Here is a 15,258-nt window from a genome sequence, read left to right on the forward strand (position 1 = left end):
ATATTTCTTACCCTCGGGCCTTTGAGGTACAAAAAGCTATCTCCAAGGCATCAGAGAAAGAAAGCTTTAAATTTCTGCATCTGGGCATGTGATGAACTACATTGTACTCATTCTTTCTTTCCTTCTGTCTTTTAAAAAAAAACTTAGAGGAGTGTACATTCTGTGTATGCAATTTTGATGCTGTTAGCAAGGAGGTTGAAGAAATTTTGGTTCCTTTTTCAAAGGATTAACATTATATAATAATCACATGAATGTTCAACTAAAATGACTTGAGAGGTCACTGCTAATTCCATGCTTCACATATTCCTGCGATGGGTCTGAGTTGTGTGTGTTTTAAAATATAATTTCCTGTTGAGAACTGCACTTAATATCATACTTGCATTAAATAACATACTAATGTGCTGCCTTGGAAAGGAAAGAGCTAGGCATATACATAAATTATCTGAGTTCTTGGGTACATTCCCCAATGTGATAGGTATGCCCAAAGCCCATTGAAATTAAGGAGGCTTGAGCTGCAGTCCTCCGAAGTGCATCCCATCAAATTCAATGGGGCTTTGTTGTTGTTCAGTCGTTCAGTCGTGTCCGACTCTTTGTGACCCCATGGACCAGAGCACGCCAGGCACGCCTATCCTTCACTGCCTCCCGCAATTTGGCCAAACTCATGTTAGTAGCTTCGAGAACACTGTCCAACCATCTCATCCTCTGTCGTCCCCTTCTCCTTGTGCCCTCCATCTTTCCCAACATCAGGGTCTTTTCCAGGGAGTCTTCTCTTCTCATGAGGTGGCCAAAGTACTGGAGCCTCAACTTCAGGATCTGTCCTTCCAGTGAGCACTCAGGGCCGATTTCCTTGAGAATGGATAGGTTTGGGGCTTACGCCATAGTAAACATATACAGGTTTGCAACCTGCAGTCCTATCTACAATTACCTTAGAGAAAGTCTCACTGAGCACAATGAGATGTACTTCTGGGTATTTGAAGAATAGCATTGCACTGCAAATTACTATTGCACACCATTAATCATGACTGATTTCAGTGGGGTTTAGATACATCTGCTGTAAGTTGCTTTGAATCAGGCCAATGCATACCCAGTAACGATTCAACTGTCGCGTCCGTCCCCCCCAAACACAGAATATATCAATTCTAAAAGCATCCATAACTTCTATAAATTTGTATTGTCTAGAGTGCTTTTTTCCAAGAAAAACAGGTGCCGGAACTCATCATGAAGTTGTTACAGTAAGTTGCCAGGCGACTTGAGGCAGCCTTGAACGGATGTTGGTTTGACAACAGCCATGGAGGGAGGGATTTTTTTTTTTCATAGCTGTCAACTTTTCCCTTTTCTTGCGAGGAATCCTATTCGGAATAAGGGAATTTCCCTTTAAAAAAAGGGAAAAGTTGACAGCTATGTTTTTTTTTTCCAGCTGGAACTTGCCAGATCTGAGTTCTGGCACCTCTCAGGTGGGCGCCATTGCCATGATAAGAGAACAAGTGCGGCAAACTTTCTCCCAAGCTGGTTTGGGGGTCACCCCTGGTTCTGGTGCAGGTCAAACAAATGTGCCCTGGCCTCCTTCGTTTCCTTAGGTTCAGGCAGATGGTTAGGACAGCTCAGAACGGCCCTCGGGCAAATGTGCATGCGTATAGCAGTAGAGGCTGAATGGGAGATGGTTTGAAGAAAAAGGAAATACAAATTGGCCCCGCCCTATAGCTCGACCAATCATGGCTACTAGGAATGGCTAGGAGCTAGGTGGAGTCATGGATCTAAACAAAGTGTTCCGTTTAGACTTGAATTGTTTGTTTTCATCTTCTGAGAAGTACGTAAAAGCAAGAAGCGGGCGAAGGGCCCGCCGGCCCACAATGGAGCCCACCTGAGAGGTGTTGGCGCACACTGGCTGAAAAAAAGCACCGATTATATGTATTTTTGAAACTAGAATAATGTTGAATTGAGCTGGTTTAGAAGAGGGGCATCACAGCAAATATCTCTAAAGACCTCTTCTGACAAGGCTGAAACAGATCTCTTGGGGAAATGTTCATTTAAAATAATAATAATAATAATAATAATAATAATAATAATAATAATAATATTTTTATTAGTTTTCAATTACAATTCAATAATAGCCTCATTATAACAATTTGTTGTTGTTCAGTCGTTCAGTCGTGTCCGACTCTTCGTGACCCCATGGACCAGAGCACGCCAGGCACGCCTATCCTTCACTGCCTCTCGCAGTTTGGCCAAACTCATGTTAGTAGCTTCGAGAACACTGTCCAACCATCTCATCCTCTGTCGTCCCCTTCTCCTTGTGCCCTCCATCTTTCCCAACATCAGGGTCTTTTCTAGGGAGTCTTCTCTTCTCATGAGGTGGCCAAAGTGCTGGAGCCTCAACTTCAGGATCTGTCCTTCTAGTGAGCACTCAGGGCTGATTTCTTTGAGAATGGATAGGTTTGATCTTCTTGCAGTCAATGGGACTCTCAAGAGTCTCCTCCAGCACCATAATTCAAAAGCATCAATTCTTCGGCGATCAGCCTTCTTTATGGTCCAGCTCTCACTTCCGTATATTACTACTGGGAAAACCATAGCTTTAACTATACGGACCTTTGTCGGCAAGGTGATGTCTTTGCTTTTTAAGATGCTGTCTAGGTTTGTCATTGCTTTTCTCCCAAGAAGCAGGCGTCTTCTAATTTCGTGACTGCTGTCACCATCTGCAGTGATCATGGAACCCAAGAAAGTGAAATCTCTCACTGCCTCAGTGAGAGTGGCAGTGGAGGCCATTATAACAATACCAGTTTATAATACAATTATTAATACCAATTGTTTAAATACCAAATTATATAATTTAGATAAAGTGCCCCCCCCCGTGTGCTAGATTTGATGGATTAACTATTTGCTTTATTTCTGCGTTCCAAAATCTTATTAATTTCCATTACATTCCGGTCATCATAATCATCCCTTATACAACAACTGCAATATTCATAACTTCTTTTCATGTTAACACATTAAATGATTTATAAAGCTGCGAGTGAGGAACTCAAACTATTTATTTATTTGTTCTTCCTGTGTGTAGCAATTATTCTGTCTGTGGTGTTTCTTCCTGTCCTTGTAAGATGTTATGTCTTTATTTCCCTAGGTTGTTGCTGTTATCCGTCATGCCTTGGGCGGAGCTGATACCCCATTGTTGTTCCAGAAATTTCTCCCATTGCTCCATCCTGTGCTTCGTTGTTTTGCAGCTTTAACAACAGCTGCAAGAGTCACTCTGTCCCAATAAATAACCTGTTTTCACTATTTTTCCTCTCAGCCTGGGAAGAAGAGCGGTTTGTTCATTTATTAACCGTAGGAAAATATCATGGGACAGTTTATGACTTTCATAGAATTGGAAGGGACTCATCTAGTCCAACCTCCTGCAATGCGGGAATCCTGCCCACAGCTGTCTCTGAGTAGGCTCAAACCCCCAACCTTCTGTTTAACATCATGGCGCACTGACCCATTGTGCCCTCTTTCAGGCTAGTGGATTCCAGCCTCAAAGACCCCTTAGTGTTACAGCTTCACCACAGTTGTATTGAATGCAATTGCCACAAACAAACTGGGATTCAACAGAGACAGTCACCATCAGCTCTGCTGAAGAGCCAGTTCCATCAGGCTTCACCTTCCTTCATCTGTTGCCTCACAGCAGCTATTCCATCAAGCTGTACTACAACTTTTGGCTATTCCTTTCTTTGAAATCTTTCAGTTACAGCTGGCTATTATTCAAACACCGAAAGTAAGAACTGGTACCTGAATTTGCTCCCCACATATCCCTTTTGTGCCATGTGCCTGAGGGCAAGGAATTTTTATTCCTTGTCTTCGCAAATTGCTGGGGGGGGGGGGGCGCGCCTTTTTTGCTGAAGAGCTAAGTAAAAATTCTCCGACAAGCTAATAAATGAGAGCAGCTCTGGAATGCTTTAAAGATAAGGACAAGGTGGTTGTACTGACCCCAGAAGGAGCAGGAAGCCAGGGTAGGAATTTGAAGTATGGTATCACATGCATTGCCCATGAACACCCTCTGCAAAAATGAGGGGTGAATTGCTAGCCTTGGATCCTTGCAGTATGAATGCTTTAACCCAGGAGACATTCAAGCAGTCAGGATTTTTTTTTTGCTGTTTTTTCCCTTTTCAGATCACTCAGGGTGAACCCCAGAAATCATGCGCCAAGCCGGTAGCAGAGAAAGTTACAGACAGTTGCCAACAGATCTGCCAATGTAGACCACCTCCGCTACCGCCACCGCCACCGCCTCCTCCGCCCCCCAGGTTGCTTGGGGTCCCATGTAAGTAGAATGTGGTTATTTCTATTTGTGTCCAGAAAGGCACACCTGGGCAAAGTGCATGTGGGAAAGTGAGTGGGCCAGAGCTAATGTGGGGCTGCTTGCACACTATACTTTTAAAGCGTTGTGGTACCACTTTCACAGTCATGCTTTCCCTCAAATAATCTTGGGACCTGTAGTTTGTTAAGACTGCTTGGAGTTGTTTGGAGACTCTGCTCCCTCATAGAGCTACGATTCCTCGAGTTCCCTCAGAAGAGGGAATTCTCTGAACTCTGGGGATTGTAGCTCTAGGGGGGGAATAGAGGTCTCAAAACAGGCTCTCAGCATCCTTGAGCAAACTTCAGTTCCCTGGTTTCTTGGGGGGGGAGCATTTAAAGTAGTCTGATACTGTTTTAAATGCATTGGGGGATGTGGCCTCACTTTCATTTTTCCATTTAGAGAATTGGAACATGTTCTGACTAAAAGAGGGAGATGCGTTTTGGCTCATGGAACAGGAATTTCTTCAGAGGAGCCAGACGAATTCCCTCTGTTCTCAACCAGGTGGCTGTTTTCTCAAAGCAGCTCGTTAACATTGGAGCCACTGAGTCGTTCATTTCCTATGTTGCCTTTTGATTTGCATTAGCATATACTAAATATTTTATGATCCCGCCTTTCGATGGGTTTATATTTCCCCCCAGATTCATCCTAACAAGCCAACCTCCGCACGCAGCTTTGGAAGTGTAAATGGATGTGTGGGTGTGTGAGACTGCACACTTTTGTTTGCTTATCTTTACAGCCTGCCCTTCCCCGGATGGTCCCAGGGCAGGTTACAAAACAATGTCACAGTCCTAACCAATCAATCCACTCCACCCTCACACCCATAGATTCCTGCATTGCAGGGGGTTGGACTAGATGACCCTCGGGGTCCCTTCCAACTCTGCAATTCTATGATTCTGTGGTGTCTGTGTGTGTTGAATTTGGAAGAAGTGTTCTTCCACTCAGCTCTCCTGGTCGCAAGGGTCACTCCACCAGTGCCACACTCCCCCTTCCACATGCAAATAGGCAACCAGGAGTGGCATTGGTGGGATATGCAGCTGGCTGAAAACCCCAAAACAGGGGCTGAGGTAGGCCAGGATCCACCAAAACCTGAGCTAGTCTGATGACTGTTACACAATGGAATTGGGCCCAATGCAGGCCATTTGTCCTGTCCCTTGCTTCCTCCATGACTTCAATGAAGAAGAGGAGGAGGAGGAGGAGGAGGAGGAGGAGGAGGAGGAGGAGTTTGGATTTGATATCCCGCTTTTCACTACCTGAAAGAGTCTCAAAGCGGCTCACATTCTCCTTTCCCTTCCTCCCCCACAACAAACACTCTGTGAGGTGAGTGGGGCTGAGAGACTTCAGAGAAGTGTGACTAGCCCAAGGTCACCCAGCAGCTGCATGTGGAGGAGCGGAGACACAAACCCGGTTCCCCAGATTACAAGTCTACTGCTTTTAACCACTACACCACACTGGCTCAATGAGTTTCAGAAGCCCACCGGGCTTCAGCTAGGCATTAGTCGTCTAGCATTGCTAGACCCCAGTTGTGGAATGTACCTCCCGCAGAAGTCCTGGGAAGCTCGTGTCAGGGTGGTTCCAAGGGTTTGTGTATACAGGCAACTCCCCATTTGCGCAGGGGTTGCGTCGGGGCCAATGCATGTGTCAGCAGGCGCACAGAAGCCCGTTCCACTCCCCAAAACGGTGTGCGTGTGCATCCCCAAGGCACACAAATGGAGAGTTTCTATAGGTGTTTTTGCCTTTACACAGAACTTGGAACTGAACCGCCGCGCAAGATGCAGTCGTACTACATTACATGAACGACTTCAATTATTTCCGTTTTTCTCAGTAATCCCTCTGCTTCTTTAACGTAATTGTTAACTTGCCATTTGTTCCCATAAGCTTCTAATTATCACTGTTCCACTAGGGCTTACCTTTCTCTACCCTGTATGTTTTGTATATACTTTAAAAGGTAAAGGTAAAGGGACCCCTGACCATTAGGGCTTGCTGATCAGAAGGTTGGCGGTTTGAATCCCCGCAATGGGGTGAGCTCCTGTTGCTTGGTCCCTGCTCCTGCCAACCTAGCAGTTCGAAGGCACATCAATGTGAAGTAGATAAATAGGTACCGCTCCTGTGCACTGCTCTGGTTCACCAGAAGTGGCTTAGTCATGCTGGCCACATGACCCGGAAGCTGTACGCCGGCTCCCTCAGCCAATAAAGCGAGATGAGCGCCACAACCCCAGAGTCGGCCGCGACTGGACCTAATGGTCAGGGGTCCCTTTACATTTAGCTTGATGGGAAAGCAATTTTTATGAAAGTCCCTCTCTCTCTCTCTTTGTGTGTGTGAGAGAGAGAGAGAGAGAGAGGAAGAGAGAGAGAGAGAGAGAGAGAGAGAGAGAGAGAGAGAGAGAGAGAGAGAGGATAGATAGCAACCATCTATGATTTTGCCATTTTTCAACTCCCCAAATGAAAACCCTGTCAATGTCCTCATTTGCAAAATTTTAAAGGGTAATACCAGTCCTTGCATTCTTTAGAAAAATATACTAGCAAGATCAGGGCTGGAGAGAATGAAAGAAGCAGATTTGTCTTTCTGCTTTTTTCTGCCTTTGTCTTGGAAATGTTTCTTTGCAAGGGGATATTTGTCTGTATCTGTGCCACACCGCAGGGTGTAAAGCAAGGAGCAAAATAACAGTATTTTGTACCATTTGGCAAAGATACTGTGTATTGATAGCTTTAAAAATAAAAAGTCAGTAGATTGAGTTTCAGGAAGAAAAAAAAGTGTCAGCGTTTAGGAGGACAGTGTACTGACTGAATCACTTTCTTATATCCCTGCCCCCCAAATAGAGAAAACAAAGGGTATCTGAGCATTCAGATCTCTCTGGCTTTATTTTGGGGCTCTGTCCAGCAACTACATTGGGCAAAGAGACCTACATACAAGCAGAAGGTGCTTGGACCCACTTTGGGGTAATTCTCTGTAGCAGTTTGTGATTTTAGGTGTTTGACCAAAAGCAGGGTGTTGTTTTTTCAGCCTTCAGCTGAAAAACTTTTATTTCTTTGTTATACATATTTTCAGGTTGTTCCCCTTGTGCTTCCATTTAGATTTCAAGTTGTTGTTGTATTCGTTTTGTCTTGTTGACATGTTGTTTGATTGCTTTTGGATTTTGGAGGGCTCATGAAGTTGGTATTTATTGCATTTTGTGGATTAGCTTTTATTATGTATGTATGCTTTATTGTTTTAGACTGCTATACGCTTTAAAAACAAATAAGTACATTTGCCCCTGGAGCTTTCTCTGATATTAAAGTGACCAGGATAGTCCCTGCTCATGCAGAGTCTTTATGTGTACATTGTCACACAATTAAAGACACCTTGGTTGCCTGATTGTACGGCTTCTGTTTTAGCCCATTAATTGATGCATTCATTAGGCCTTCAAACATTTGCATGAGCATAAAGCAATATTTCAAAAGCCTATTCTTTCCATTCTTTGATGACGCTTGCACATGCTGCACCAGGCTCTTTCAGAATAACACAGGAAGCTGCATTACACCAGATCAAAGTTTTTGTTCATCTAGCCCTGTAATGTCTACTCTGACCAGCGAAACTGTGCCACCTGAGGCAGGTATGTGAATGTTGCCTCCCCTTCCTTCTCAGTGCTGCACTCTGGGGAATGGGTCCTTCATCAAGCATCGTGGGCAAGGTCGGTCCAGGCAGCATCTGTGCCACTAGTAATTACAATAAAAACCACAGTAACAACAACAACATAACAACAACAACAAACAACAACAAATAATAATAATAATAATAATAATAATAATAATAATAATAATAATAACCAGTGTTATTTTTCTAGAAAAATAGGTGCTGGAACTCAACATGAACACCATGGGTGTAGCCAAGGGGGGCAGGGGGGCAGCTGTCGCCCTAAATCAATGAAAATAAATAAAAATCAATTCAAATCTGAGGTTTGCCCCCCAACAAAACCCTGCCCCCCCCAACAAAAAGCCTGGCTACACCCATGATGAACACCTCCCTCTTTCTCTTAGAATGGCAGTGGCACCCGCCTGAGAAGTTGCGGAATCCTTGAGAGGTGCTGGAACTCAGTTCCTATGAGTTTCCCCTGAAAAAGCTAGTAGTAGTAGTACTAGTAGTACTAGTAGTAGTAGTACCCTGCTGGGTTGCTCCAGCCACTCTGGGCAGCTACCGACAAAAGCAAAACATCAAATATTAAAAACTTCCTTATACAGGGCTGCCTTCAGGTGTCTTCTAAAAGTTATATAGTTATCTATCTCCTTGACATCTGATGGGAGGGCGTTCCACAGGGAGGGCACCACTACCAAGAAGGCCCTCTACCTGGTTCCCTGTTACTTCACTTCTCTAAGTGAGGGAACCACCAGAAGGCCCTTGGAGGTGGACCTCAGTGTCCAGGCTGAACAATGGGGGTGGATACGTTCCTTCAGGTATATAGGGCTGAGGCCATTTAGGGCTTTAACGGTGATGTATACACCGTAACAGTGATGCATAATATAAACCTTGAAGTTTAAAGTTACTTTAACTAGCCATGCACAGCTGGCTGGCTTTTGAGCAGAAGGAGCTGGCTGTGCAAGCAACTGATGTGGTAGCGCATGATCACATTGCATGAGCCACATGGTTCAGTGTGGCTCATGACAGAATCGAGCTCTGGCTCTGGAAGCGACTCTACAGGTTCTCATGTAGAGATGTGATCCTTTTTTCCCGTAAAAAACAAAACAAAACTAGAAATGCCAGACACTTTGGACATTCTACATGGAAAACATGAGCTCTCATACTGAGCTAAGGTCTCTCTCCCTCAAATCTTATCATTATTATTATTATTAATCTCTGGAACTCAAGGTCTTCAATCTCAGCCACAATAATGGGCCCAATTTGTTACTGATTTGTACTTGTACACATGCCAATGTAAAAGAAAAAAAACAAAAGAAACCCTTCCGAGTAACTGCTTGGCAAATATTCCAGCACAAAGTGTACAGTTCAGTTTTGTGGAACTTGGAATGTTTGTGCAGTTGTCATAAACGGAAACCTAATCGGCATGGTCATCTCAAAGCCTTTTGGGTTGAAGCCTAAAAGATCAGGGATTGGGTTGCTTCGTTCATATAGCTGTTAGTTATTTTTATTTTTTTAGCATTGTGTTGTAGTGATACTAAACTTTTCATTATGCTTTTATATTTTGATGGGACAGTATCCGACTAACTCGTTCCATCAGTGCAAGGATTTTTGCTTGTGCATTGGAATTTGACTCTTCCTCTCTGCATGCACCCCCTAAATCTCTGCTTAACCCCCCCCAAAGCCTCTGGAGCAGAATTGGGGAGGATATAGGGTGGGGAGTTCCATTGCACAAGTGGAAATCCTTGTGCTTACAGGATGAGTGAGTTGAATAATGCCTCTATGTTTCATGTGAAGCACTTTGAGCACAGATGTATTTGTGGGAAATGTGGTATGCAAATAAATTGACTTATGGTGATGATATGTAGCAACAAGAGGGCTGTTGGGCTGCAGCTCTGAAATATGAGAGAGAGAGAGAGAGAGAGAGAGAGAGAGAGAGAGAGAGAGAGTTGCTCTTTCTCTAATCCACAGTACTCAGCTATGGGAGCAGCTGTGCTCTTTCTTACCAAAGGTAAATTCTTCAGGGGAAGAGATCTCAACTGCCCAGAAACAGCTCGCTAGATGGGGCAGAGCCACTATGCAGGTATCCCACTGGGTGGGTCTTTGTTGCTTACCATGAGTGACAGGGAGGATGCAAGCATTTGCACTGTGCTGAGCTCCCTCCTTCCACTCCCTCCCATAAGCAGCAGTGACCCACCTGGTGGGAAACCAGCATAGCAACTCCACTCCACTTAGGACTCAGCTATACAGCTGCAAAGATATAGTATAACGTTTTAAGTGCGTTTTAAGTGCATTGTAGAAATGTGACACTAGATGGCGCTGGTGAGCTAATGGCAAGTTCCAAATATATTTTGAAACATTTTTTTAAAAGCATTTTCGCAGCATTTTTTTAAATATATGTGTAGATTCAGCCCCAGCGAGCTGCTTCCACAGCTGCCACTGCAGCTGCCCACAAATACATTTTTGAAGGTCACTTCGCCTTCCTCACCTTGTGCTTCCTTGGGATTTCAAAGTGTGGACCTCCAGATGTACATGCAGAGAACTTGTGTTGGGTGGATGGGGGTCGGGGAAGGGACTAGGGAGTACAATGCCTCTCTGCATGTTCAGCATATATGGTCAGGGGAACAAGTGAATTAAATTTTTAATGTTTCTTCATTAGAATTTAGCATGAGAGCTCTTCAGGATGAGACCAAAGGTCTTTCTCGTTGAGCATCTTGGCTGATCAGATACCCATGGGAGGCCTGGAAGCTGGATATTAGTGCAATAGCCTCTCCTGCTGCTCCCCAATGACTGGTATTCAGAGACAATCATTATTAGTAGCCATTGACATTCATATCCTTGGTGAATTTATCTAATCACTTTTTTATTTACTCACTCTCTCTGTGTGTGTGTCCCTATCCTTCCATCTCCAATGAAATGAGCTCAAGGAAGCATCTATGGTTCTTCCTTCTTTCAATCATCACATGTGAGGTGTGCTGGGCTCAGAGAGAGTGACTGGCCCATGGCTCAAGGCCAGCGAGTGACTGAGTGGGAGATTTGAACCCCTATCTCCTTGATCCTAGTCCACGACTCTTATCAACACTACACCATGCTCCTATCATCCTTTAAGCCAGTGGCCATCTCCACATCTTGCAGTCCCAAATTCCATAGTTTTAACTATGGGCTGTGTATTCCTTTCTCATTTGACCTCTGTTAAATAGCTAGTTGAAATCCCTCTGGTTTTGCTGTGAGTCACTCTCTTTTTTAGCAATATTGTTCCATTTGGGTAAAAACGTTTCAATAAAAAGAAAACCCCAAATGTTAGCCCATTTGTCCATGCCCTTTGCTCTACAGACCGAAGACTCGGATGCTTCAGAGAAAGTTATTGATGAGTCAGATGCTGCTGATTTTCATCCAAAGTAATCTCTAGGCTCCCCTGGCAGTGGCGGGAACAGAGCTGTGCCTCGTTCTGACAATTCAATAAATGTATCTTAATTGGCACAAGCCGCAACCTGTTAGAAACAAGATCCAAGCCATTGTCCTGATTGCCTGCACAAGCTCATTGCAGAGAGTCATTATGGTTTCGAGCTGCTGTTGCTTTTATTTTATTTTTTAGGATGTTGAAAGGCATTGTACTGTATTGTCTTAAAATTCACCATGCAGAAAAGAGGTGGAATTAGAATACTTTAGATATCAGAAAGCAAGAGTCCCAATCCCCATACAGCCATGAAACTCACTGGGTGACTTTGTGCCGGTCACTGTGTCTCAGACTAACCTACTTCACAGGGTTGTTGTGACAATTAAACAAGGAGGGGGAGAAGCACATACCTTACCTTGAACTCATTGGAGGAAAGACATGGTGTAAATGTAGTAACAATGACACCAGAAACAAAAACATAAATTCACAGGCAAAACATCTGAGGAGTAAAAATCCTTCAAGACAGCAATTAAAAAACGAGTAATACAGTAATAATTCCAAAATACAGCATCAGAAAAAGACAGTTACATCTTGTAATGACTAACAGAAGATAGTTTGCAAGTAAGCATTTATGTAGGGTCCATTGGCAACTTTGAGATATTCTGTATATATTTTTCATAATACTTTATTACAGTTTGTGCTTGATCTCTTTTTTATAATCTGAGGAAAGGCTTTGAGAAACATTGCTGTATATATCCTGATTTACATACGAGATAAAATTATACCACACTACAGTATATACAGGGACGCTGGTGGTGCTGTGGGTTAAACCACTGAGCCTCTTGGGCTTGCTGATCAGAACGTCAGCAGTTCGAATCCCCGCAACAGGGTGAGCTCCCATCGCTCGGTCCCTGCTCCTGCCAGCCTAGCAGTTTGAAAGGACGTCAAAGTGCAAGTAGATATATAGGTACCGCTCTGTCGGGAAGGTAAACGGCGTTTCCGTTCGCTGCTCTGGTTCGCCAGTATTAGTCATGCTGGCCACATGACCCAGAAGCTGTACGCCGGCTCCCTTGGCCAGTAAAGTGAGATGAGCGCTGCAACCCCAGAGTCATCCGCAACTGGACCTAATGGTCACGGGTCCCTTTACCTTTATACAAACCAAACAGTAGCTAATTTTAAGTTGGTAAGTCCAATTATCTGCCCTGGCTATTGGTCACAACTCACTGGACCAAGAATTCAGTGCCAAACATTCTGCTGTTTTCCCGTGAGTTAACTAAAGCTGCACCTATCCTGCCTTTTCACTTTGTAAGGTCTGCTTACATTGCAAGTTTGTAATAAAAGACACATAACTTAAGAACCAAGATTCTAAAAGCAGTCAGCCCTAAAACGCAAATTACAATAAACAGAACGAGCTGCAGTGTCAGAATAGAACCAGAGATTCTATTAATGCTTGTTTGCAAGCATGAGAAAATAAAATCTTTTTTTTTTAATGTATTCAGAAGATGAGGGAGTAGACAGGCACCTGGTGAATGTTTCTGGGAAGGATATTATTCCATTCTTGCAAGGGGGGTGGAGAAATACAGATGCTCCCACTGATTTAAACCATTGGCACATATAGTCTGGTATGATCTAACTTTGGCAGTGCCTCTGCAAGGATTCAAGGCTAAATTACATTTGACATTAAAATGCATTTTTGCACTCGAGATTTACTTTATTTAAAAAATGCAGAAAGCAACCCTCCAGGATGCGGGTGGTTGCTGAAAATTATTGGGAACTCAGCAGGCTGGGTGTGTTCGTGTTAACCCTTTCCTCCCCTGCTGCAGTCCCAATGAAAATTGCTGCTTTGAGAATTGCTTCTGTTTCTATTGGGTGGGAGGAAATCCCTCACTGCTGACAACAGCTGTTTTAAAGAACTCACACATTTAATGCAAAGACCAGGTCTTAAGCACCAGGTCTTCCTGGTTAGGCCCTTTCCCTGAGATCCTTTAGCTGGAGTTGCTGAGACTTGCATCTTGGACCTTATACACCGAGTCTATGCCTGGGCTGGTCTTGCTTCAAGGCTAGCACCCTTTAGTTTTGCTGCTGGATCCCTTTAATTCGCTCGCCATCTGCAAATTTATGCATGCCAATATTTTCACACAGACTGTGCTTCAAGGTGCCATCCTCCGAATAAACCTGACCTTGCAGAGTTCTCCCTGAACTTCCCAGTGTTCAGAGAACAGAACGGTCATGACTGTAAATAAAAGAGCTATTAGAACTTCTGGTTCAGGGCCTGACACAGCTAAGGGAAGAAATCATTTCTTGCATTCTTGTTTCTGTAGCCCCAGGGGCCTTGCTGTAGTACACTCCATTTTGACCTTGGATGCAGCCACTTTTAAAGAAAGTGGAAAGCAAGAGTTTATTTGAGGGAAATTGGCACTGTACCTGCTTCCCTATTAGTCTTTGGAAAATACAGAGCATTCTGCGTATTGCATATGGCACAGAACACTAGAAACATTTGGTAAAGCTATACATTCACACTACACATTTAAAGCAGCACCGTACCATGTTAAACAGCCACATTTTCTACCAGAGAATCCTGGAATATGTAGCTAAGAGTGCTGAGAGTTGTTAAGAGACCCCTTTCCCACACAACAGAGCTACAATTCCTAGAAGAAGAAGAAGAAGAAGAAGAAGAGTTTGGATTTGATATCCCGCTTTTCACTACCCAAAGGAGTCTCAAAGCGGCTCACATTCTCCTTTCCCTTCCTCCCCCACAACAAACACTCTGTGAGGTGAGTGGGGCTGAGAGACTTCAAAGAAGTGTGACTAGCCCAAGGTCACCCAGCAGCTGCATGAGGAGGAGTGGAGACACGAACCCGGTTCCCCAGATTACGAGTCTACTGCTCTTAACCACTACACCACACTGGCTCTCAGAGTTGCATGGGGAGAGGAATCGATGGTTAAACCACTCCCCTGGGATTTGTAGCTCTGTAACTTAGACCAGCCTTCCCCAAGCTGGTGCCCACCAGAAGTTGTGGCCGAGGAGTCACCAACAGATGCCCACAGAGGCCTTCCCTGAGCCCTCTCCCTCTGCCAAATTTTGCTTGAAAGAAGTACTATGTTGTAACCGATAGAACAGGTGGGTCCCTGTCCACAACGCCATCCTCTTGTTTACATATGTGCCCAAGCAAGCATGGCGCCAGTTTGGGAAAGGCTGACGTTGGCATTTGCCATATTCTGGACCAGAGCAGATAACTGCTTCCCAAAGCTGCAAATAAAAAGATGACAGCTTCTATCATCCAGCTCGTAAACTGGGCCAAATGAGCTTGCCTCAGCATGTTCAGTAATATGAAGCCTGTTCATTGTCTTCAGCTTGTCAACCTCAATATCGTTCTGCAAATTTCTAAATAATTAGTGTAGAGACAACCCCTGTTTAGAATCTGAGGAGAGTACTTTAGTTCAGTGTTTTTCAACTACTGTTCCGCGGCACACTAGTGTGCTGCGAGATGTTGCCTGGTGTGCCATGGGAAAAATTGAAAAATTCAAGAGAATTACTTTATATATAGTCAATATAGGCACAGAGTTAATTTTTTTAACATTTTCTAATGGTGGTGTGCCTTGTGATTTTTTTCATGAAACAAGTGTGCCTTTGCCCAAAAAAGGTTGAAAAACACTGCTTTAGTTGAACATGACTGAAAGTACTTTTGAAGAAAGCTGTTCCATTTACTGTATTGTGGGATCATTTTATTTTGTGGAATATTCTAATGGAATATTTGTTTTGTTCAAAATATTTATATCCCACCTTCCACCTGCAGTTTTTGAGGTGGCTTTCAATGTGCAGCTTGTGATTGATTATGCAGGGTGGGGATTACCTCCCCCCCCCCAATCTTTCATTCAGGTTGGCACCTCTGCCGGTTGGCACCATGAATATACAAGGTGCAT

General features: G+C 43.9%; 1 protein-coding gene across 1 annotated transcript in view; it reads left to right on the forward strand.

Moving 5' to 3' along the window:
* Positions 1–15,258, forward strand: part of PRIMA1 (proline rich membrane anchor 1) — a 46,167-nt gene that overhangs the window by 12,589 nt on the left and 18,320 nt on the right. The window contains exon 3 of the mRNA XM_033140672.1: positions 4,144–4,291. Coding sequence (XP_032996563.1) covers positions 4,144–4,291 — 148 coding nt within the window. The remainder of the gene's footprint in view (positions 1–4,143; positions 4,292–15,258) is intronic.

This window comes from Lacerta agilis, chromosome 1 (assembly GCF_009819535.1).
Source record: "Lacerta agilis isolate rLacAgi1 chromosome 1, rLacAgi1.pri, whole genome shotgun sequence".
NCBI classification, from domain to species: domain Eukaryota; kingdom Metazoa; phylum Chordata; class Lepidosauria; order Squamata; family Lacertidae; genus Lacerta; species Lacerta agilis.